The 24,768-nt window shown below is 43.6% G+C and overlaps 1 protein-coding gene across 1 annotated transcript in view; it reads right to left on the bottom strand.

Moving 5' to 3' along the window:
- KLHL2 (kelch like family member 2) overlaps positions 1-24,768 on the bottom strand; it is a 123,941-nt gene that overhangs the window by 75,646 nt on the left and 23,527 nt on the right. The window contains exons 3-4 of the mRNA XM_053593194.1: positions 20,936-21,042; positions 8,445-8,566 (exon numbers count right to left, since the gene is read on the bottom strand). Coding sequence (XP_053449169.1) covers positions 8,445-8,566; positions 20,936-21,042 — 229 coding nt within the window. The remainder of the gene's footprint in view (positions 1-8,444; positions 8,567-20,935; positions 21,043-24,768) is intronic.

Below are 24,768 nucleotides of genomic sequence, written 5' to 3'. Positions count from 1 at the left end.
AGCAGCCTGGGTCACAGCTGTGGGTCTTTGTGGTTCAAGCAACTACTTTTCCAGATGAGAGAGCAAGGAACAGCCTCCTCAGCAGTTGCCAGAGCCTGTTTATTAGCTCCAGGGAACTCCCATCTGTGTCTCCCCAGAGTAGACATAACACCTTGAAACTTGAACTGAGTTGAGAAGGAAATGAATTCTGAAAGGGTCTGGATGCCAGGCCTTTTTTTGTGAATTTCCCCGGCGTATATGCCAAGACTCTGATTCCACCCATATGGGGAGGCTTCAGACCTTCCTATTGGTTTTATTTGTTCTGAGGTGCCTTTTATTGGGAGGGAGGCATGAGGTCAAGTAGAAGTAGTGGTTGGTTTGAATTCAGAGCTCCTTTACGGCCCCCAGGCAACAGGAGGACTAGGCCACCATTTGGGAAGGGTTTGCCTTCCAGCCCTGTGGGGTACGTAGACCATCATCTGAGGTGCCTATGGGGCAGCATTTGTACTCTCTGGATTCCCATCTCTTTGACAGGCCCTGGCATCTTTGTGTGAGGATCCCTGTATTGTCTGGAATCTGTCAATTTTGTTGCAACATAAGGAAGTTCCATGCCCAAGTCCCTTGGAAAAAACCTTAGAAAGAGAATTGTGTTAGGCTGCATTGTTTGATTATCTGCGGACTTTTGCACCACTTGTCTGGTGAGCTTCTGTACTGTGAGCGCTTGTGTGGAACGTGAAGAAACGTGGTGGCTGCCTGCTTGTGACTAGGAGGCACACTCTGTGTTCGCTGGCCACTCATCTGTCTTCTCTTGGAGGGTTCTGTTCACGTCTTTTGCCCACTTTTTTTTAATGAGGTTGTTTGATTTTTTTTGTCATGAATTCCTTGGGGATTCAGCCCTTTGCTGGACATGTGGCAAGTGGACCTTTCCTCCCATTCTGTGGGCTGCCTGTCCATTGGTGATTGTGTCCTAGGCTGTGCAGCCCATGTGTGGATTTTTACTATTGCCGTGATTCCTTCTGGAGTCTTCTTCAAAGATTATTTACACTAATGTCTGTATTACTTGTTGGAAAACATCAGCCCAGGGAAAGAATTTATGAAGACCCCAAATGACAACCACAGCAACAACCAAAATAAACAAACAGAATCTGATCAAATTAAGAAGTTTCTGCCCAGCCAAGGACACAGTCATTAAAGTAAACAGACAACCTGCAGAATGGGAGACAATGTCTGCCTGCCACACATGTGATAAAGGGCAGGTAACCTGAATCCACAAAGAACTCAAGAAAAAGTCAGACAACCCCATTACAAAGTGGACAGGAGACACAAACAGAGACTTTTCAAAGGAAGATCGTCTAAAGGCCAACAACACCTGAGAAACACTCACCATCTCTAATCCTCAGAAATGTGGATCAAAACCACCAAGAGGCATCACCTAACTCCAGTGAGAATGGCTCTTACCAAAAAGTTCCACAAAAAGGGCTGGTGTGGATGTGGAGAGAAAGGAACACTTAATACACTGCTGGTGGGACTGCAAACGAGTACAACCTCCTTAGAAAGTAGCACGAGGCCAGGCAGGGTAGCTCACGCCTATGATCACAGCACTATGGGAGGCCAAGGAGGATAGATTGCTTGAGCTCACAGGTTTGAGACCAGCCTGAGAAAGAGCAAAACCCCATCTCTAAAAATAGCCAGGCGTTATGGCAGGTGCCCCTAGTCCCAGCCACTCAGGAGGCTGAGGCAGAAGGATCACTTGAGCCCAAGAGTGGGAAGTTGCTGTGAGCTATGATGCTACAGCACTCCACCAAGGGCAGTAAAGTGAGACTCTGTCTCAAAAACAAAAAAAGTATCATGGAGATGCCTCATAGAAATGGAAGTAGACCTACCATCTGATCCAGCAATCCCACTGCTGAGTATATATCCAAAGGAAAAAAGATCATTTTATCAAAACTATACTTGCACTCAAATGTCTATAGAAGCGTAATTCACAACTGCTAAGATATGGAAACAGCTGTGGCCAGAAGCAGTGGCTCACACCTGTGATCCTAGCACTCTGGAGGCCAAGGCAGGAGGACCACCTGAGCTCAGGAGATGGAGACCGACCTGAGCAAGAGCCAGACCCCAACCCCACCAAAAATAAAAAAGATTAGCTGGGCTTGATGGCACACACTAAAGTGTCGGCTACTTTGGAGGCTTGGATGAGGGAAATGGCTTGAGCCGAGGAGTCTGAGGTTGCCATGAGCTGGGCTGATGCCACGACACTCTAGCCTGGGAACAGAGGGAGACGGTCTCAAAAAAAAAAAAAAAAAGATGAGGAAACAACATAAGTGCCTGTCAGTACATGAGCAGATTAAATTAGAATGGTGTGTATGTGCACCGTGGAGTACTACTCAGCCACACACGCAAAAAACCGGTGATCAAGTGAGTATCTTTCGTAACAGTTGGGACGGAATTGGAAACCATTCTCAGTGAAGTGTGGCAGGAATAGAAAAGACACCACCACATGCGCCCAACAGTAAATCACAACTGGTCCATCCACACGTGGACGTCAAACCCGAGGGGACCGCGTAGGTGGGGGAAGGGTTGTTAACGCGCACCTCACGGGTACACTGAACACCCTGAGTGAAGGGACCCTTCCAACTTTTGGCTTAAAATGTACAAAAGTAAATTACATGACCAAACCATGTATACATCGTAACATTCTGAAATTAAAATAAATTAAAACAAAAAAAGCGGCCATGTGATGTTGAGCAAACTATTTAACCCTCTTGAGCCTATTTCCACAGTCACAAAAAGGGGTGACTGTCTTATACAGGTAAAAGGTGGCAACACCAAAGGAGACACTTGTAAACTGCCCTGCACAAAGATAAAGACATGCCCACGTGAACAGCCCTTTATATGCACATCCATACATTTACCTTTACATATCCACATCTAAAGAGATTTAAATGTATGTTTTTTGTTTTTTTTTGTAGAGACAGAGTCTTACTGTACCGCCCTCGGGTAGAGTGCCCTGGCGTCACACGGCTCACAGCAACCTCCAACTCCTGGGCTTAAGCGATTCTCTTGCCTCAGCCTCCGGAGTAGCTGGGACTACAGGCGCCCGCCACAACGCCCGGCTATTTTTTTGTTGCAGTTTGGCCGGGGCTGGGTTTGAACCCGCCACCCTCAGCATATGGGGCCGGCACCCTACTCACTGAGCCACAGGCGCCGCCCTAAATGTATGTTTTTATTTCTACAGCCCACTCGTCCCAACAGTGAGGCAGCAGCAAGGCCGCGGCTCTATGGAACGCACACAGAACTGTGCCCACGCTCATGACCTTTTCTGGAGCAGGGTCTGTGGTTTTCTATTAGATTCCCAAAAGTGTCCACGGTCCTAAAAGGTTTACAAGCCCACATCACAGCTGCTTTTGGCTGTATTTTCTCTACATTTTTCCCACATTTATACAGCTCATAAAGTTTGCTTAGAAACTCCAGACACAAGTTAAGTTTTAATTCGTTCAACAGCAACTAAAAAGTTAAATTGGGGCGGCGCCTGTGGCTCAAGGAGTAGGGCGCCGGTCCCATATGCCAGAGGTGGCAGGTTCAAACCCAGCCCTGGCCAAAAACCAAAAAAAAAAAAAAAAAGTTAAATTAAAAGGATGGTCATAGTAAAATATGGTTCTCCTCTGATCTCTCTTTAAAATAATAAATGACTAAATTAATTTAGTTCAAAATATCCTCCAACTTTGCCATAAATAAAACCAAATACCCAAATGAAAGCCAAAGTTTAAAAACCTGAACAAACAACAAGAACAAAAAACCCAGCAACAAAACACACTAAGACACAAATCTGGGAAACTTGAAATAGTGAGAATTAAAGCTCTATTGCTTAAAAATGAAGTAACAATTGCTCCTTCTTTGGAGTTAATTTTTCAAATTACTTAGTTCCTAACTCTAAGGTAACAACCTTCGCTTCAAACAGCTATTATATTGTTTTAAAATTGTGCAGGAGACCGTAAGTCATGGAAGAGACCCCTAACTGGACTCTTAGAAAAACCAGAGTTATGGTCCTGCTCTGTATCAAGTTGACCCTAAGCCAGCTGGACCTCAGCATTCTATGGTGCTACAATTTTACAACGAAACATGCAATCCCAGAGATATCTGCTACCCCAATATTATATTTTATTGCTAAAACAGAAACCTACAAGAGCGGTCACCTGGCACAAGATTTGATTTTAAGTAAATCAAGTAAATTAAGTAAAATTAAGTAATTTGAACATACCAACAACAAACATGAGAATTACAGGAAGCTCCATCCCCCATCTCAGTACTCCGGGGCAGCACACTCAGAATGGGGCTCTCCGTAGCAGTAGCCTCTTGAAACCTCAAAGCAGCACTGACAACACCACACACCTACCGCACTGCTCTTTCCCCCTACGTGGAGAACACTTTAGGAAAGAAGCTTGACAAAGTACAGACACACAAAACACACACAGAACAGAGGAACGGATGTTTTGGTAGATCTTGGTTATGTAAAGCCTTATTTTATATTTCATTGGAAAGTATTTGTTACGGAAAGGGAAGGTTATTTTCATTGATTTTATTTCTAAACCACCTTTTCCAAAACAAGTAGTTCGAAATGAAACACAAAGCTTTAGGCTCGGCACTGTAGCACAGCGGTTACGGCGCCAGCCACATACACCAAGGCTGGTGGGTTCGAACCCAGCCCAGGCCGGCTAAACAACAATGACAACTGCAATAAAAAACAGCCAGGTGTTGTGGCGGGCGCCTGTAGCCCCAGTTACTTATGGAGGCTGAGGCAAGAGAATGGTTTAAGCCTAAGAGTTAGAGGTTGCTGTGAGCTGTGACACATAGTATTCTAACAAGGGCGACATAGTGAGACTCTGTCTCAAGAAAAAAGGAAATACAAAGCTTTACATACCAGGATACCATGCTGAACAGACATCCCTCTCCTTCTTAAGGAGAAAATGCTAAATATATAAATACGCTGCCAAAAGCACCTCCCGGGACGTATTACTACACACGCTAAGAGCTAAGTGATGTCACAAAAGGAGTACCCGCATGGCAGGAAGTCTTCTGAAAGGCTGTGATGACTAATACTGTGGGACAGGAACATGACAGTTATTAAAAGAAGCATGAGAGGCATTCTCCTAATTCCTACTAGGCCAATGTTCCCCTCACAAAGAGCAAGCCTTCGGGATTGTTCTCACGGAGTTTAGTCTCAGGCTCAAAACACCGTCCCCCTGTGCAGTCATTATGTGAATCAACTAAATCAATAAATCATTTGCTGAAGGTCATAGATGGGACACAATGAAGCCCTGCATTAAAATGAATAAAAAGAAACCAATATAAGTTCTTGTTGAAAACAACGCTCCAGAATCTAGCAAGTAGTTTAAATGTACAGAAAAGACCAGAACAAGATGGCGTGTTGGTGCTGTGATGTCAGGCCAAACACTTTCTTCCCTGCTAAAAATTATCCATCCAACAGGAACATCCATACTTCAAAGACAACCGGTATCCACCAAGGTTGTTCAAATGCCTTTCCTCATAAACAGCCAGGGCTAACGAGGCTGTCTGGGAAAGATCAGCAGAAAGCCTTCTCACTGCCAATACTTCACATTTAACAATCGACAGCAGGTCTTAACAAGTTAAAGTGCAGACTTCCGTCTCCACGTTCAAACATTCTGCAGCACACTAGTTAAAAAAAAAAATTAAACAGGCTCGGTGCCCGTAGCTCAGCGGCTAAGGCACCAGTCACATGTACCAAAGCTGGCAGGTTGGAACCCAGCCCGGGCCTGCCAAACAACAATGCCGACTACAGCCAAAAAAATAGCCGTGAGGTTGTGCCGGGCGCCTGTAGTCCCAGCTACTTGGGAGGCTGAGGCAAGAGAATTGCTTAAGCCCAGGAATTGGAGGTTGCTGTGAGCTGTGACACCACAGCACTCTACTGAGGGTGGCATAGTGAGACTCTGTCTCAAAATAAATTAATGAATTAATTAAAGACTGAAACCACAATTTCCTATTTGTACGAATAGAATATCAAGATTATTTCTTAAGAATTTAGTCCTACTTCTTTTCATTGTCCTCAAAACACAGTGTCCCTGTTAGAAAGAATATAAATAAATACAGATTTTTAGGAGACAATTTGGCATCACTATCAAAAGATTAAAATATGCTTGTATTCTCTGATCCACCAATTCCATTTTCAGGAATTTAGCTTACAAAATTTTGGGTTGAAAATATAAAAGCATCCATTCACTGCGTCATTTTTGTAAAGGTAAAAAATCATCCATCCTGACAGACACGGCAGAATACCAGGCTACAGAATGCACCAGGCCCACATGTTTTCATAGGAATACATAAAGACCACTAAGACACTCTGTTCAGTGAAAAAAGCAAGTGCAGAAAAGTATGGCATCAATATACTTAGTAAAGAAAATTATGTCTGTGAGAGAGAGAAAGAGGGAGAGGAAATGAATGATGGAAAATGGTCTCGATGGAGCTACATCCACAAATGACAGGAGCTGCCCTCTGAAGGAGACGGGTCCGTGGAGGGGTGGGCAGCAGGCTCAAAGAGATGCAACCTGTTAGAGAGGGACCGTCACCTGTTACTTCATCCACAAATGACAGGAGCTGCCCTCTGCAGGAGACGGGTCCGTGGGGGGGTGGGCAGCAGGCTCAAAGAGATGCATACTGTTAGAGAGGGACCGTCACCTGTTACTTCATCCACAAATGACAGGAGCTGCCCTCTGCAGGAGACGGGTCCGTGGAGGGGTGGGCAGCAGGCTCAAAGAGATGCATACTGTTAGAGAGGGACTGTCACCTGTTACTTCATCCACAAATGACAGGAGCTGCCCTCTGCAAGAGACGGGTTCGTGGGGGGGTGGGCAGCAGGCTCAAAGAGGTGCAAACTTTTAGAGAGGGACCGTCACCTGTTACTTCATCCACAAATGACAGGAGCTGCCCTCTGCAGGAGACGGGTTCATGGGGGGGTGGGCAGCAGGCTCAAAGAGGTGCAACCTTTTAGAGAGGCACCGTCACCTGTTACTTCATCCACAAATGACAGGAGCTGCCCTCTGCAGGAGATGGGTTCGTGGGGGGGGTGGGCAGCAGGCTCAAAGAGGTGCAACCTTTTTTTTTTTTTTTTTTTTTTTTTGTGTAGAGACAGAGTTTCACTTTATTGCCCTCGGTAGAGTGCCATGGCCACAGCTCACAGCAACCTCCAACTCCTGGGCTTAGGCGATTCTCTTGCCTCAGCCTCCCGAGTAGCTGGGACTACAGGCGCCCGCCACAACGCCCAGCTATTTTTTTGTTGCAGTTTGGCCGGGGCTGGGTTTGAACCCGCCACCCTCGGTATATGGGGCCCGCGCCCTGCTCACTGAGCCACAGGCGCCGCCCAAGGTGCAACCTTTTAGAGAGGGACCGTCACCTGTTACTTCATCCACAAATGACAGGAGCTGCCCTCTGCAGGAGACGGGTCCATAGGGGGATGGGCAGCAGGCTCAAAGAGATGCAACCTTTTAGAGAGGCACCATCACCTGTTACTTCACATCCATCTGTACTATTTAAACATTCACGTAATATATATAAAACATTTGTTTTTATATAGAAAATAAGAAAGATGCAATGTCAACTTCCAGCTAAATTCTAGAATCACATAAAGAAGATACTGAAATAGTAAAAGAAATAAAGGCTATTAATAGTCAAAAACATCCTTTGTAGACTTTACACTTCAAAGAAATAAAGAAAAATTGTGGTCAGTATCAATCAGTATTATACATAAATATGACAGTGTTTTCACAAAAGAACAACCATCATTCAGAGAACTGAAGGATTTGTATTTTCCAAGTCCAAGAACATAAAAGATACTGAAATCAAAAACATTATTAAAAAGATGTAATCGCTCCCAACATCCTTTAGAAATACAATTTTAATAATGACGCCTATTACTCTGGTACAAAATGTACACGGTGTGGGTATGCTTTCTTTTTCTTTCTCGTTAATGGAGACAGGGTCTCGCTATGTTGCAGTTCAAGCTTCTCTTTAACTCCTGGCCTCAAAAATTCTCCCACCTCAGTCTCACAAAGTGCTAGGAGGGAGGATTACAGGCATGAGCCACTGTACCCAGCCAGGTCTGCTTTTCTGATTTAAAGCTGCCTGCATAGGGCGATGCCTGTGGCTCAGTGAGTAGGGCGCCGGCCCCATATACAGAGGGTGGCGGGTTCAAACTCAGCCCCGGCCAAACTGCAACAAAAATAGCCGGGCGTTGGGGTGGGTGCCTGTGGTCCCAGCTACTCGAGAGGCTGAGGCAAGAGAATCGCCTAAGCCCAAGAGTTGGAGGTTGCTGTGAGCTGCGAAATCACAGCACTCTACCGAGGACAATAAAGTGAGACTCTGTCTCTAAAAAAATAAAAAACAAAGCTGCCTGCATGAAGAGCTGAACAGTGTTAAATGTCCACTCTTACCTGAACATTTTCTTCTGTAACCTGGATCTCTGCAGTGTAAACATAATCGATTAGCATCCTCAGGGTCCAGCCATCTACCTCTTTTATTCGAACTCTCTTTGCTCGGCTCTCACTCATCTCCCCTAAAACACAAACAAGAATGATGTCACAGGTAGACACTGCTGTGAAAACACCAATGCAGGAAGGACTGCCCGAGTGGTCAGCCGCTCTCTGTGCCTAGCAGGCAGCTTGACCAACCACATACATGTGTAGTCCCAAAACACTCCCCTACCTCTCACGAAAGCTCCCCTGAGTGAATCATAAAGCGTGCTGTATTACCCACCTGTACCTGAAAGTCACGTGGCAGCAAGGGATGGCCAGTGTCCAGCAGCGTGGACTGAGCCCTACAGCTACAGGATCAAGACTCAGAGCAGTTTGCTCTCTTTACCAATTACACGTTATGACTGGGAGAGTGACAGCGTCACTGTTCTCTGGTTAACACCCACTGACAAAGACCCACTGGTTGAGTACCAGCCCTCCCACAGCAAACACACAGCACACAGTTCTGAGGGAGCGCAAGCAGACAGGGGTCAGACTAGGGTTAGACAAGGCAAAGGCTGTGGCTAAGATCTCCTAGCCCAGCCCATGATCCTGTCTGTCATGTGTGGCAACTCTGTCCTGAAGCCACTTCCATACCAGCACTCACTGCCAAAGCCAGGTCCCCCTGTATTCCCACCTGCTGTACCAGTATAAGACCAGCCTTCTAACATCCACTCATAGAAAGAAACAGGGAAGGGGTGGCCCCGACTTAGGGGGAGTAGACAGAGGAGGCAGGTTTGACTACCTGTGTGTGGACAATGTAAAAGACCTTAAATATAAAGACACACAAATAATCAAATGGAGTGGGGGGGCAGCCAAAAACAAAAAAAGAGCAGCCCAAGAATAATGTTGAATGCAAAGAACAACCTTAGGAAAAAGGTTCAATTCTGGAATTCACTAGATTTTTAAAATAAAAGAGCCAAGAAAGCAATGCCACCATCCATTACATTACCCTTAATCCAGCATCTCCTCTTAAAAAATAACACCATGGCCTGAAGATGCCCTGAAAGCTCATTTCTCTTTCAGATGCAGTGCTCCATCAGCCACCATTAACTATCAGAAATGCTTATGGGAAGTCATGACTATTCAAAATCCCTTTGCAAACACAAACCCTAGGAGGAAATGATAATAGTGATGTACATTTAACTGTGTGCTTCCCTGGGGATTAGCTCTGACAAGAACTCAGAAAGACACTGCTCACCTCAGAGCTAAAATACCTCAAAAACTACTACCCAAAGGGAAAAACAACCATTTTTATTACCAGAGAAAGAGGAGAGTTAAGAGAAAAATATACATATGCCTATATAGCAGAAAGAAGGGGGTGTTATAACGTGTGTTACTACAGCAAATGCTCCCCCTTAAAGAAAAGGGAGAAAAAGGAGGGTTGAGAAATATGCAAAAATGAGTCTTCATCTGCACAGAAAGCGCCTTTCTCTCTCCCACCTTTTCTAGACCTTAGGGACAGTTGTATAATCTAAAGGATCTTTTGTGCCAAAAGTTAAGACACTCTCATGTTCCCACTAGGTCTTTAGACAAAAGGCCATACCTAATTCGTCTGCAGGGCCACTGTGACATCCACAGCCCTGAAGGGTCTGGTGCCACAAGTCACAAAGTCACACTCCTAGCACTCAGACGTAGGTGAGACTTAGCTTGACAAAACCAAGCCCGACTTTCACTTACCTGTATGGCTGAAAAATGATCAACCCTCTGCCATTGCTACAATGGCACTTTGCTAATTCACATATTCCTTACATCATTTTTAAGATTAATATCACTTCCCAGAAAAGGGTACCTGCTTCCAACAGATTCTTTTTTTGTTTGTTTGTTTGGTTGTTTTTGAGACAGAGTCTCACTTTGTCGCCCTCGGTAGGGTGCTGTGGCGTCACAGCTCACAGCAACCTCCAACTCTTGGGCTTAGGAAATTTTCTTGCCTCAGCCTCCCGAGTAGCTGGGACTACAGGCGCCAGCCACAACACCCGGCTATTTTTTTGTATCTCAATTACATACTGTTTAACATATTTTAATTTTTACTTTTGAATGTCAATTTACAAAAACAGTAACAAAAATTTCGCAACCAACTGCATTAATAGTTTAAAAATTCTAATAGCTATTTATGAAGCAAAGTGCATACTAAAAAGAATTATAAAAGCTATTACAGGGTGGCGCCTGTGGCTCAAGGAGTAGGGCGCCAGTCACGTATGCCGGAGGTGGCGGGTTCAAACCCAGCCCCGGCCAAAAACCACAAAAAAAAAAAAAAAAAAAAAAAAGCTATTACATCTAACTCTAGTTGTTACATATTATCTTAGTTACTGTCCTTTGCTGTGTTTATAAAGGAAATCTTTAAACAGTACGGCTTTGTGAGATTTATGTTTGATAACGCATTTTTAAAAGCCATCCAATCACACGGAACATAGCTTATCCTGTACCATTTGTAAGTTTACATGGCCTATCTAAAGATCAGTCTTCCCCTTGTATGTTTTGATCATATAATTCTGAAACTATATCACAACACTGAAGCCACACTAGGGACACCCATGTAGCTAAGTGACAGTCATCCTTAACACTCCCCGTTTCCTTACCCAGAGCCCCACAGTTCACCAACACCTGCAAAATTAACCTTAGCTAGATCTCTAATCAGACCTCCTACCTCCTGGCCACCCCTTCTGCCCTGAGCCACTGGGGGGTCCCATCATCTCTGCCAACACCACCGTGGCAGCATCCTCGTTCCTTTCCTACCCCCGTACCGACTCCACACTTCAGACCATGGAGTTCAAAATCCTTCAGCTCCTCCCAGTCCAAGCGTACAAAGCCCTTCCATGTTCCGACCCCCCCCACCCCCATCTAAATCTAAAATACACTAGTAAGAAACAATCTGTAGTTTCACATAGACCCCAAGCAATTTCTCACCTCGATGCCTTTGTCAAGCTCTGTTTCTCCCCAGCCCCCACTTGCCAGGCTCACCTCGGCACACTCTTCAGGATTCGCAGGCAGCCTTATCTGTCAGCAGCCCAAGGCCCGGTGAGGCTCTCACCCTCTGTACAGCACAAATCCACTGTTGTTATCAACTCTTCCCTAGTTCTCACTACCTGAACTCCAGCATCTCCCAAGAGCGCGGTGTCTATCCAGTACCTTCCTGGTCTCTATCCTACAGCGCCTGGTGTATAGTAGATTCCCAGTAAGGACAGTGTAGAAGAAGGAGTGACGGGATGATTAAAAGTAAACCAACAAAAAGTAAAAGTACCAATTTTAAATATAGTATTTTATATAACATAATAAGTAACACTTAAATTACTCTTGAACATGGCTATTCCAGCAGGAAGCGTTTCTGTCTAAACACCCAGTACACATCCAAATACTGCATCGGCTTCCTTTTTTTTCTTTTGACAAAAAAAATGAAGTCCTCCAAATTTTAAAGGCATAAGAATATATATGCCTAAAATCATTTTAATCTCAAGGACCTAAAATCAGGACTCCTGAAGCCTGGCTCAGGCAATTTCATCCATCTATTCTGAACACAGACAAATGAAAGGTGAGCAGGTTGAAGAAGACAAATCCTAGGACCTGCTTCATTCAAAAATTCTATGGTTCCCACTTACTGTTTGGCACGTAAAATATTTGAAAAAATATAAAAGTATAATGTGGAAGCTTTGGCTGTGCTAGAACCCTGAGAAAGGAATGACTGAAGGGCAAATTTACAGCTACATCTAGTGAGCAAACCTCACTGCATTACTTCTCAAAGCCCACTTGTCACCTATGCTCATTATCACTGCCCTTGGTTGCTCTTTATTGGTCTTGGGTCACAAAGCAGCTGGGGACACACAGGCATTCCCAGCCCGGCAGCTGACCTGGACGTCCCACAGCCACCCTTGATGGCAGTCACACTACATAACCCCAGTTCTACGGCTAATCTGGGGCAACCATAACTGCACTGCCCTGCCAGTTTTGCTCTGGTTTGGGTAACTTCTGGGAAAGGTTTCCCAATTCCTAAAGAGAAATTTTAAAAAAGAAAGAAAGAAAGGAGGGAGGAAGGATGGAGGGGAAGGGAGGGGAGAGAAGATGGAGAAGGGAGGGGACGGGTGGGAAGGAAGGAGGAGAGGGGAGGGAAGGGGAGGGGAGGGGGGATGAAAAGAGAATGAAGGGAAGGGATAGAGAAAGGAAAGAAAAGGAAAGGAGTCTTCCTCCTCCCTCAAGATGCTGGCTCCACTTTTGCAGGCATCTTGCCTTCTGAGGGGAACCAACCTTAGGATACTATTTTTATTGAGCAAATCAGGATAGACAGACAGGAGGAAGCAGGTTCCGGGTTAAATTCTCGAGCTGCAGGTCCAATCACACCTGGGCCCAGCCTACTTTCTATTTAACCCAAGTCTGGAGTTTTCTGCTACATGCAGTCTACAGCATTTTAACTTACATTCTACACATACAATGCCCTGTTTAATTTATTTCACAGCAGTCACTGATACCAGAAATTACTACATCTTTTCTTTATGTTTTTAATTACCATCGAATCTCTTTTCCCCCAACTAGAATCTTGAGGATAGGAACACTTGCCTGTTTTGCCCATCGCTATGATCCCAAAACCTAGGGCAACGCCTGGCACAAGATGCGTGACAAATATTCCTGAAAGCCTGACTCTTACACGAACATAACCATGTATATAACTTCTTAAAAAATCTCACTTCTTAATCATTCAAATAATAATCTATCTTTTCCTATTCTAATTTAACTTACTGAATCATGGTCAACACGACAAAAGAAATCATCAAAAAGCACACCAAAAAGGCTAAAAATACAAATTCAGCATTTCCTACTAGATTTCACTAGTAGGAATAAATATTAAGGCTAATAAATATTAGCCTGTGGCACCAAATAAACATCAACATATCTGTTGAAGAAGTTTTTAAATGCCACCTTTGTATCAAACAAGTAATGTGAAAACACAAGAACCATCTTGATATGTTCTGTCTCAAATATCACAACCTGGCCTTGCTCTAAATAGGCCCATACTTCACAAAGCACAAAACTGTGACTAGGCCAGGTGCGGTGGCTCTCTCCTATAATCCCAGCACTCTGGGAAGCCCAGGCAGGTGAACTGCTTGAACTCAGGAGTTTGAGACCAGCAATAGCGAGACTCTGTCTCAACTAAAAATAGAGAAACTGAAGCAAGAGGGATCACGTGAGCACAAGAGCTTGAGGTTGCTGTGAGCTATGACACCACAGCACTCTGTCCACGGCGACAGCTTGAGACTCTGCCTCAAAAAAGACAAACAACAAACACCTCTGACTACATCTCAGAATTACTCATCTCCCTCTCTCCTCAAGTGTTTGGAACTACCGTGAGTAACAGAATTCTTTTTAGGTGTAATAATTTGAATGAAAACTCCACCTATAGTTTACAGGAGATTAAAAATAAGCCAACAATGAATATCTGCATATTCTCCACCTCCTAATGGGTTGTCAGGGAAAACAAAACACGAGTAGGGTAACGCCCTATCGCTGAGCAGGGAAACAGAAGCACAGGTGGCATTCGATGGGAAGAAACGGTCCAATGGCTACTTGCTGGATTCACTATAATTTTTACCAAGTGGGCGGCACCTGTGGCTCAGTGAGCAGGGCGCTGGCCCCATATACCGAGGGTGGCGGGTTCAAACCCAGCCCCGGCCAAACTGCAACAAAAAAATAGCCGGGCGTTGTGGCGGGTGCCTGTAGTCCCAGCTATTCGGGAGGCTGAGGCAGGAGAATCTCCTAAGCCCAGGAGTTGGAGGTTGCTGTGAGCTGTGTGACGCCACGGCACTCTACCGAGGGCAATAAAGTGAAACTCTGTCTCTACAAAAAAAAAATAAAATAAAATAAAAAAATTTTTACCAAGTGGCTTAACAGGGCTTCGAACCTTCAAAGACACAAATAATGGGCTCAAATAATCACAAATATTTAAATCAACAAACACGCACTAAACTACCTAGACCCAATCTCTGCATCTTCTTTACCTAATCTCTGTCAAGTTGTTGATTATACAAGTGGATTCAAAAGTAGAAAAAAAGGTACAAAGATTACCAGAAAGGCAAATAACAGTTAGCCTAAATAATACACACATGAAAAGATTTGCAACATCATCAGTCCTTAGGGAAATGCAAATTAAAACAATAGTGAGATGCCACTTCATGTGCATGAGAACGGCTGTCATACAACAAGAAGCAGACCGTAACTGAGCCGCACGGACCTGGAGAACCAGGAGCCTTCACACACTACTGCTGGGAATGTGAAATTGTACAGTCACTCTGGAAAATAGCTTAGCAGTTTTCTAAAAAGTTAAATATAAATGTACAACGTGACCCAGCAATTCTACTCCCAAGAAAAATGGAAATGTGTGTCTTACACAAGAATTAGATATGGGTCTTCAGGACAGCACCACATCTGACAGCCAACAAGTGAAACGACGCACACACCCGTCCATGGCGAGTGGACGGTCGCGACACAGTGCGTACACACGATGGAATGCTGTCCAGTGATGAAAGGAACAAACTTCCCTCTGAAACACACAAGGGCGTGGATGGGCCACAACAGCGGGTGGGAATAAAAACGTTCTAAAATTGATTCACAGTGATGGCAGCACCACTCAGTAATTTTAGTAATAATTATTGAACTGTATACTCGAAATGGGTAAATTGTATGATATGTAAAATATGCCTCAATAAAGTTACAGAAACACAATGTAGATTCTCATTCACGCTTTATATGTGCCAGAAATTAATACAGTGTTCCTATTTTGCATCCACCTTAGCAAAGAGCAATCTGAAATTTGGCAGAGCATAAAAGGCATATTCTAAAGCAGAAACCAGGGGAACTGCAACAATTACCCACCTACCAGTTATCTGAGACCCACGAGGACACTTACAAAAATCAGAATGCCTTCAGAGCCCCATTCCCTTTATCAGGTAAAGCTCACATGTTCACAAGCTACATGTCAGCTAAAACACGGAGAATAAGGAACCAATAGACAAAAAGGGAAACTGACATGTAGTTTCAAGCTAAAGACACAGTAAGTCTCCCATCTCCATCTAGCACCCATCTCTCCGGATGTCTAAGGCTAAAGTAGTTTGGAGACTGAGTCTCCCCAGATAGAGTGCTGTTCGCATCATAGCTCACAACAACCTCAAACTCCTGAGTTCAGCGTTCCTCCTGCTTCAGCCTCCTAAATAGCTGGGACTACAGGTGTGCAGCACAACTAGCTAATGTTTCTATTTTTGTAGAGAAAGACTGTCATACTTGCTCAGGCTGGTCTCAATCTCCTAGCTTACAGGGATCCTCCCCGCTTGGCCTCCCAAAGCGCTAGGATAACACGTGTCGTGTGAGCCACTATGCCCAGCCAACCTCCAAAGTCTTTTGAGGAAAAAGGAAACTAACCTTGATCTTACAGGTCTAAGTTAATTACTATCTGGTACACTGTGGAAAATAAAACATTTACAAAAACACAACAACATGAAACTCTCCCAGATCCAGTGGCTCATACCTCGAGGGCTCAGGAGTTCAAGACCAGCTTGGGCAACATAACAACATCCACTTCTACAAAAAAATTTAATGCAAAAATATTCAATAAGATCTTAGCAAACAGAATTCAACAACACATCAAAAAATTATACACCATGATCAAGTTGGTTTTATTCCAGGGTTACAAGGTTGGTTCAACATACGCAAATCTATAAATATAATACATCACATCAATAAAATAAAAAACAAAGACCACATGATTCTCTCAATTGACACAGAAAAGTCCTTTGATAATATCCAGCATCCTTTCATGATCAGAACACTTAAGAAAATAGGCATAGAAGGGACATTTCTTAAACTAATAGAGGCCATCTACCGCAAACCCACAGCCAATATATTAAATGGCGTAAAATTGAAAACATTTCCACTCAGATCAGGAACAAGGCAAGGATGCCCACTATCTCCACTGCTATTCAATATAGTAATGGAAGTCTTAGCCAACAAAATCAGGCAAGAGAAGGCGATCAAGAGTATCCAAATAGGGCCAGAGGAGATCAAACTCTCGCTCTTCACTGGTGATCTGATTTGATACCTGGAAAATCCCAGAGACTCAACTTCAAAACTCTTATAAGTGACCAAGGAATACAACAGCATCTCAGGATACAAAATCAATACTAATAAATCAGTAGCTTTTATATATGCCAACAATAGTCAAGCTGAAAATATGTCCAGGACCCTATTCCTTTTACAGCAGTGCCAAAGAAGATGAAATATCTGGGAATTTACCTAACAAAGGACGTGAAAGATCTCTATAAAAAGAACTATGAAACTCTGAGAAAAGAAACAGCTGAAGATGCTAACAAATGGAAAATCATACCATGATCATGGCTGGGAAGAATCAACATTGTTAAAATGTCCATGCTACCCAAAGCAATCTATAGATTTAACACAATCCCTGTTAAAGCACCATTGTCATACTTTAACGATCTGGAAAAAGTAGTACTTCATTTTACATGGAATCAGAAAAAAACCTCGAATAGCAAATAGGTTACTCAGAAATAACAAATCAAGAGGTATCATGTTACCAGACTTCAGGCTATACTATAAATCTATAGTGATCAAAACAGCCTGGTACTGGCACAAAAACAGAGAGGTAGATTTACGGAACAGAATAGAGAACCAAGAGATGAACCCAGCTACTTACCATCATTTGATCTTCGACAAGCCTATCAAAAATATTCAGTGGGGGAAAGACTCCCTATTTAACAAATGGAGCTGGGTGAACTGGCTGGCGACCTGTAGAAGACCAAAACTGGACCCCCCACCTTTCACCATTAACAAAAATTGATTCTCAGTGGATAAAAGATTTAAACTTAAGACATGAAACTATAAAAATACTAGAAGAGAGTGAAGAGAAAACTTGAAGAAATTGGCCTGGGATAATATTTTATGAGGAGGACCCCCTGGGCAATTGAAGCAACACCAAAAATACGTTACTGGGATCTGATCAAACTAAAAAGCTTTTGCACAGTCAAGAGCACAGTAAGTAAAGCAAACAGACAACCTTCAGAATGGGAGATTTTTGCAGGTTATGTTTCTGGCAAAGGTCTGATAACTAGAATCTACAGAGAACTCAAACTAATCAATAAGAAAAGAACAAATAGGGGCAGCACCTGTGGCTCAAGGAGTAGGGCGCCGGTCCCATATGCCGGAGGTGGTGGGTTCAAACCCAGCCCCGACCAAAAAAAAAAGAAAAGAACAAATAACCCCATTTCTATGTGGGCAAGAGACTTGAACAGAAACTTCTGTGATGAAGACAGGCGCATGGCCTACAAACACATGAAAAAATGCTCATCATCCTTAATCATCAAAGAAATGCAAATCAAAACCACTTTGAGATATCATCTAACTCCAGTAAGAGTAGCCCACACCACAAAATACCAAAACTACAGATGATAGCATGGATGCAGAGAGAAAAGAACGCTTCTATACTGCTGATGGGAATGCAAGCTAACACGACCTTTTTGGAAAGAAGTTTGGACAACACTCAAGGAACTAAAAGTAGAACTACTGTTCAATCCTGCAAATTCCTCTACTAGGTATATACCCAGATGATCAAAAATTATTCTCCAACAAAGACATTTGCACCAGAATGTTTACTGCAGCCCAATTCATAAAAGCCAAGACATGGAAACAGCCCAAGTGCCCATGAACCCATGAATAGATTAACAAATTGTGGTATATGTACACCATGGAATACTATGCAGTCATAAAAAAGATGGAGACTTCACATCTTTTATGTTTACCTGGATGGAGTTGGAATGTATTCTTCTTAGTAAAGTATCTCAAGAATAGAAAAAAAAAAAAAAAAAATCCAATGTACTCAATACTACTATGAAATCAATGTATCATCACCTACACACTCATACGAATGACAAAACATAACTGTAGTCCAGAAAGTAGAAGGGAAGAGGAAAGGGGAGGGGAGGGGGGACCTCGGAGGAGGGAGGGTTTTGGGGGGAACCTCACCTAAGGTGTATGATGCAATGGTACATTTCAAAACTATTAAGAAATCAGTATAATTGTGATGGATATGTTACTTGGTTCAATGTAAGCATTTCACGTTGTGTATCAAAGCAGTACCCTGAACTACATAAATACATCAATGTACAAAATTGATTTAATAAAAAATAATAAAAATTTTAAACTTATAGCCGGGCGTTGTGGCGGGCGCCTGTAGTCCCAGCTACTCGGGAGGCTGAGGCAAGAGAATCACTTAAGCCCAGGAGTTGGAGGTTGCTGGCCACGGCACTCTACTGAGGGCCATAAAGTGAGACTCTGTCTCTACAAAAAAAAAAAATTTTAAACTTAGTTTGGCATGGTGGTACACACCTCAGAGGACTGAGGTGAGAGGATCACTTGAGCCCAGGAATTGGAGGTTACAGTAAAGTTTATTTATTTATTTATTTTTGAGACAGATTGTCATTCTGATGTGCTGTGGAGTCATAGCTCAAAGCAACCTCACGCTCCCGGGCTCAAGCGATCCTCTTGCCACAGCCTCAAGAGTAGCTGGGACTATAGGTGCAAGCCACAAGGCCAGCTAGCTTTGCTATTTTTAGTAGAGAGGGGGTCTCCCTCCTGCTCAGGCTGGTCTCGAACTCCTGAGCTCAGACAAGCCAGCGACCTTCCCTCCCAGAGTGCTAGGATCACAGGCATGAGCCACCACACCCAGCCTACAGAAAAGTATTATCAACCCACTGCACTCCAGCCTGGGTGACAGAGTGAGACTGTCTGTAAAAAAAAAAAAGAAATTCACACATATGATCTCATTTAATATTTGAAAGAATCTAGGAAATGGAGTCATATTATCATCTTTATACTCCGGATGGGAAAACCCAAGCACAGATTGATCAATTGAGTGTCCCAAAGGACTGATAATTTCAACAAGGAATGGGCAATAGTACTGTGACTTAACAGCATTGCACAGAAGAACTCCTAATTAAGTCAACACCTTCCAGATCAAATCCTTCTCTTACAAGTCTAGAAAAGCATCCAGGACAATAAATAAGACATAAACCAAGAGAATGAAATAAACTCCAAGACATCAAACTCTGACTGGTCTTACTTCTCCGGTACTGACTTTCCAAATCAGCTCAGCTCACAGCCAGTTGCCCGTCTCCCTTCAGGCCTGATCACTGAGCTCAGAAACATCAAGACTGCATAAGGCTGAAGTACGAAGGGGACTCTGGGGTCCTCTCTACTCCCAAGGCACACACAGTTTTCACTCGATCCATTCTCTGCACATGGCCTTCTGCACTGATCTCCATCTGTGTCAATCCTCTAATCCACAAGGTTTTAGGAAACACCAGAGCCCCCCTTCTCTCAGCACTGCCCATCAAGGCTCCTGCCATCTCCTGTCACTACTATGGGCACCTAGTGTCCCCCACACTGTCACTTATGCAAAGGGAGCGTGTCTCTCCTCACTAACTGTTGACGACTGGGGCAGGAGGCCCCACACTGCCTCTGTGTTCCTCAGAGAATTCAGCAAAATGCTGGGCACAGGACATTCATAACGGTTGCTGAAGTATGAACAGCTTTCTATTTTTGCCTTTTGGTATAATCACATTTGTGTTTTTATTTTCTGTTTGGAGTACCAATACCCTACGATTATAAGCTCATTGATAAAACAGATAGTAACTTCATTTCTCCATACAATTATTTAATATTTAAATTCGAAAAAGAAAAAGAATGAGGTTTAGGGCTTCAAGCATGACAGGCATAAATTATCTCTTTTCCAGAAGTTCCAAAATCCTGAACCTCCATAGCTGACCACCTCTCCACAATGGCCACCTCCCCAAGCTGACCAGACATACATCACATGGACACAGTGGTACCGTAGGCTTTGTTCCTTATGCTGACCAGTTTGCCACAGTCCTTTGGGTGGTCAACTACAGAGGTTCTGCTGCATTTTTACAGTTTCCAAAATACCACCTAAGGTTGTGGACAAACCACCCTATTTTCTTATATTTCTAAATAAAGGGCATTAAATAAACATCTTTTTGTTCAATATAAACACTGACTTAAGTAAATATGAAAATCATTTGGAAAAAAATGTAAAATAGTGAAAAAAACTTTTTTTTTTTTTTTTTTGGCCAAAATAGTAAAATGCCAAACAGCTGGTACAAATGGCAGGAACGCATATACAGAAATATAAATGTGAGGGAGCAAGCTAAGCATGAAGCTGAGAGTGTGAACACGTATGTGCTTACTGACCAACAATGAAAAGATGCACTGGACTTGGGATGACGAGTACTTCTTTCCATTAGAATTCTTCATTTCATAAAAGTAAAATGTTAACTACAAAGAAAATGTGGAAAGAAAAGCTCAGATCTACACACTTTTTTTAAATGCCCGTAACTATTTCATACCTGTAAACATGGCGTGAAAATAAGGACTGCAGGCGGCCAGCACCACTCTGTGAGCAGAGATTTCCATGTCTTCTGCCACGATGGTGACGTCACACAGCAAATTCTGACTGTTTACAAACCAAGGAGAAAAAAATTTGAATAAGTCCCAAAATAAATATATTAAACATTCCATGTAAAAACTATATTATAGCAAAGCCCACTTTTCTGAAGTAGAGACTAATTCAGAAGATGGCCATCCTTGAGAACACGATCAGAAAACAGCTGTGATAAAGGCCTACCACACCCCCTACTCAGAACCCTGCCTTGGGGGGGGAGGGGGTGGCTGCAGTGGCTCACCCCTGGGACCCCAGCATCTGGGAAGCCGAGGCAGGAGGATCCCTGGAGCTCAGGAGTTTGAGACCAGCCTGAGCAAAAGTGAGACCCCCATCTTTAAAAAAGGAAAAAATAACAGAAAAAACGGAGCCAGGCTTTGTAGGTAGCACCTGTAATCCCCGATACTGGGGACGCTGGCCCAGGAGTCTGAGCTTGCTGTGAACTAGGCTGATGCCACTGCACTCCAGCCTGGGCAACAGAGTGAGAAGAGACTCTCTCTCGTCTCACAATAAAACCTGCCTTTGTTGAACATGGAAATCTTTCCAAGCTTGATCATTGATTTGACCTCAAGGAAGTCACAGCAGCAAACCTCCAAAGGGCTGTAAAGGAAAGCAGTCTGATAAGGGCGGTGTCAGCAGAAGTGGCAGGTGGCAGTCTGACAGCAAGGTAAAGAAAAACACATGGAGAGAATAAACTGAGCCACCCCCCAAAATTTAAAATGGGACACCGAGCAATAGTAAAATTATACTCAATTACACCTACTGCTTATAAGAACATTTTACTAATGCAAAATATCTCATCCCTCAAGACCAGAAAATACCACTGCATCTAAAATTAAAAAGCAGTTTATTACCTTAAAACAAACCACTATTTGGCCACCATAATTATACGTCCAATTTTGAAACATCTGTTATAATTCACTCAAAAACACGTGGTAAGCACTTTTCACATGCCATGCATACTGCTAGATCACACCCTCCAGGTAATTCAGAATGTCACAGAATAGCTCATTAGCAGGAAAGAAAAAAAAGTTTGCTGATGCTCATTCCGGAACAAGCAACAAGGGGCCAAAGGCCATCCTGCCTGCTGGTAGACAGTCACTAATGACTGAAGCAGGTGTGGGGAAAGCAAACCTCCTCTCCACACACCAACACCCAAGTGCTGAGTTTATGTGCACGTGTGGGATGCACGGAGATCACACACAAGCCCTGCCTCCACTATTCCGCCTATTTCCCACAAGGGCAGCCTACCTACGTCTGCCATTTTCTAGTAGCTTATAAGCAGTATTTTCACATGAGTTTAACCAAGTCCTTGTAAGTTTTCCATTTGTCTCTACAGTTTATGAACCTGCAAGATTCACACCAAAATTTTTGGAGAGCCCACTGGCTCTGTTCTCCCCGCAGTTCAGGAGACAGTAGAAGAAAAAGCATCAGCAACGATGGCTTTCCAGGGCCGCCTGGCTGACGAGCTGGTGTGGAAGCATAATGCACGTTAGGAGACATTGGCCGGTCTCACATCAGAGTTATTATAGAAGGCAGCACAATGTCAGTAATCTGTAATTCCTCCAGACCACTGTGGAGAACTGAAAAAGTCTGTATACCAGTCTACTCTGAGAATGCAAACCCTCCACAATTCTATGAAATGCATGGGCCCACACACAACCCAGGGGGACAGGCAGGGGGTTTTCAGCACGCAAGGGCTCCGCCTTCACGCATTATTTCATTTAGTACCCCCCCACAGTGTTATGAGGTAGATATTATTTTTATCCCCAAAATTTACAGCTGGGGAAACCACTGTTAAAGATGAATAACCTGCTCAAATTCCCCCAACTAATGGTGATACCAAGAGTCTGATTCCAAAACCTCTAACCCACTGCACAAAACCCACCTCAAGCTGTGATTTAACATTTGTCAAAGCTTTACAAATAAGCTGAATAAAACAGAGAAGAGAAATTATAAATAACGATGATCTGTTTTTGACCTACTATATTTTTAAGTTCTATATATAGCTGATGAAGGGCCCTGTGTTAGAGAGTTTTTAACACTACCTCTACAGAATATTTTTTAAAAATCAAAGCTTATTCACTCTTTCAACAGAGCACTGCAAGAGCACAGTCACAGGACACAGTGTAAAGCCCGTGTCAGAGCCGCTATGGGAAACCCGACTGGGGATCAGAAAAGGTGTCCTGCAGCTTCTGACCTCAAGCTGAGCTCTGAAAACAAGGAAGAGTTACTAGGAGCACAAAAAGAGAACAGTCAGTGCTGCTGAACAGGACTTGACTGGAGGAAAGCAGAGAAGAACTATGGAGACCTAGGAGCCACAAAGACTGGGGAGAGGGTGAGGGAGAAGGGAGCTAGCGGGGAGAGGGAGGAGGGAGGAGAGAAGGAGGGGGAGAGGAGGGGAAAGAGGGAGAGGAGGGAAAAGGGAAAAGGAAGAAGGGGGAGAGGTGGGAAAGGGAGAGGGGGATGGGGAAGAGGGAGAGGAGGGCAATGGATAAGGGGGAGGGGGGAGATGGATGAGAGAGGAGGGGGGAGAAGGCTGGCAGAGTGCCCCCGTCTCTCCACAACAGGATCTTCCAGGTTCCTATGCCAGGAGCGCGGACTGGGACACAACTCCAACTGAGTCAAGTGCATCTTGATGCCTATTTTCCCTTTGTCATTATTAATCCTTCCTAGTGTTCTAGTTTCAAGATGGAACTTAAGTGGAATTACACTTGAACATCTCAGAATCACAGTTATTCACATTCAGTTTCAATTACAATCGCCCACTGATCCAGACCCTCCAGCATTGGTACCTGCAGGCTTCACTTACATAATTAGCTCAGCTCAGTGCCCGGCCAATTCATGTTAGTTAAGTAGGAAGGTTAAAACGCAGCCACACCCTGGGTTAGGTCCCAGGGAGCCTAAAGGACACATTACAAATCAAGGACACAATTAGCTTTAGTGTTCAAATATTTTAAACCAGAATTCTAAGATCTGACCAACCTTTTTATTGAGCATCAGTGAATACACAGTGAGTGTACATCAGCGTGTACATGTTGAATCCAGCCCTTACCTCTTTCCAATGTGCATGCCTACAAGAAGCTAAATGACTCATGGGTGAGAAGGAGAGGGCTACGAAAGAAAAGTCTGGCAATAAAAATAAGAAACTTGTTTTAGTAGCCCATATCCTAAGTCTCATAAGTTGAATTTCTGAGTTTATGTTCCTATTATTTGAATTCTAATGAGGAAATGAACTAGAGGAGAAAAAGGCCTTAAAATAATGGAATAAATAAAGTTGTTATTTGGCAAAATTTGCATTTATTGATTCATTCATCAGATACCCCTGGGTGCCCAGAACGATGTCAGCTCACCACAATGAACACAGTAATGTCCACAACAGCAAGAAGGTCACAGCTGAGTAACGGACACAAAGAAACATGTGACTGTAAAGTGAGCTCATGGAACCAAGATGGGGCAAGCAGGGAGAGCCTGGGGACACAGAGGAGAGGCCAAGCCTAACCTCATGGAAAAGCTTCTGAAGGGAGTGGCTTCGGAGCTCAAATCTAAGGAGAGAAAGACGACTGGAAGTTAGCCTTTACGTGAAACTCAAATGGCACAGAAAAAGAAAGGTATTCCATATCCTAAACAAAACAGTACCATGAAAGTGGTCCTTTCCCTCAGGAAAAACACTGCTTTACAACAAATGAAACATTCTTGAACATTACAGGACATCCTTTGATTTTGATATAAAAATGAATG

The sequence above is a fragment of the Nycticebus coucang genome, chromosome 6 (genome assembly GCF_027406575.1).
Source record: "Nycticebus coucang isolate mNycCou1 chromosome 6, mNycCou1.pri, whole genome shotgun sequence".
Classification (NCBI taxonomy): Eukaryota; Metazoa; Chordata; class Mammalia; order Primates; family Lorisidae; genus Nycticebus; species Nycticebus coucang.
This window is presented reverse-complemented; position numbering and strand designations above follow the sequence as displayed.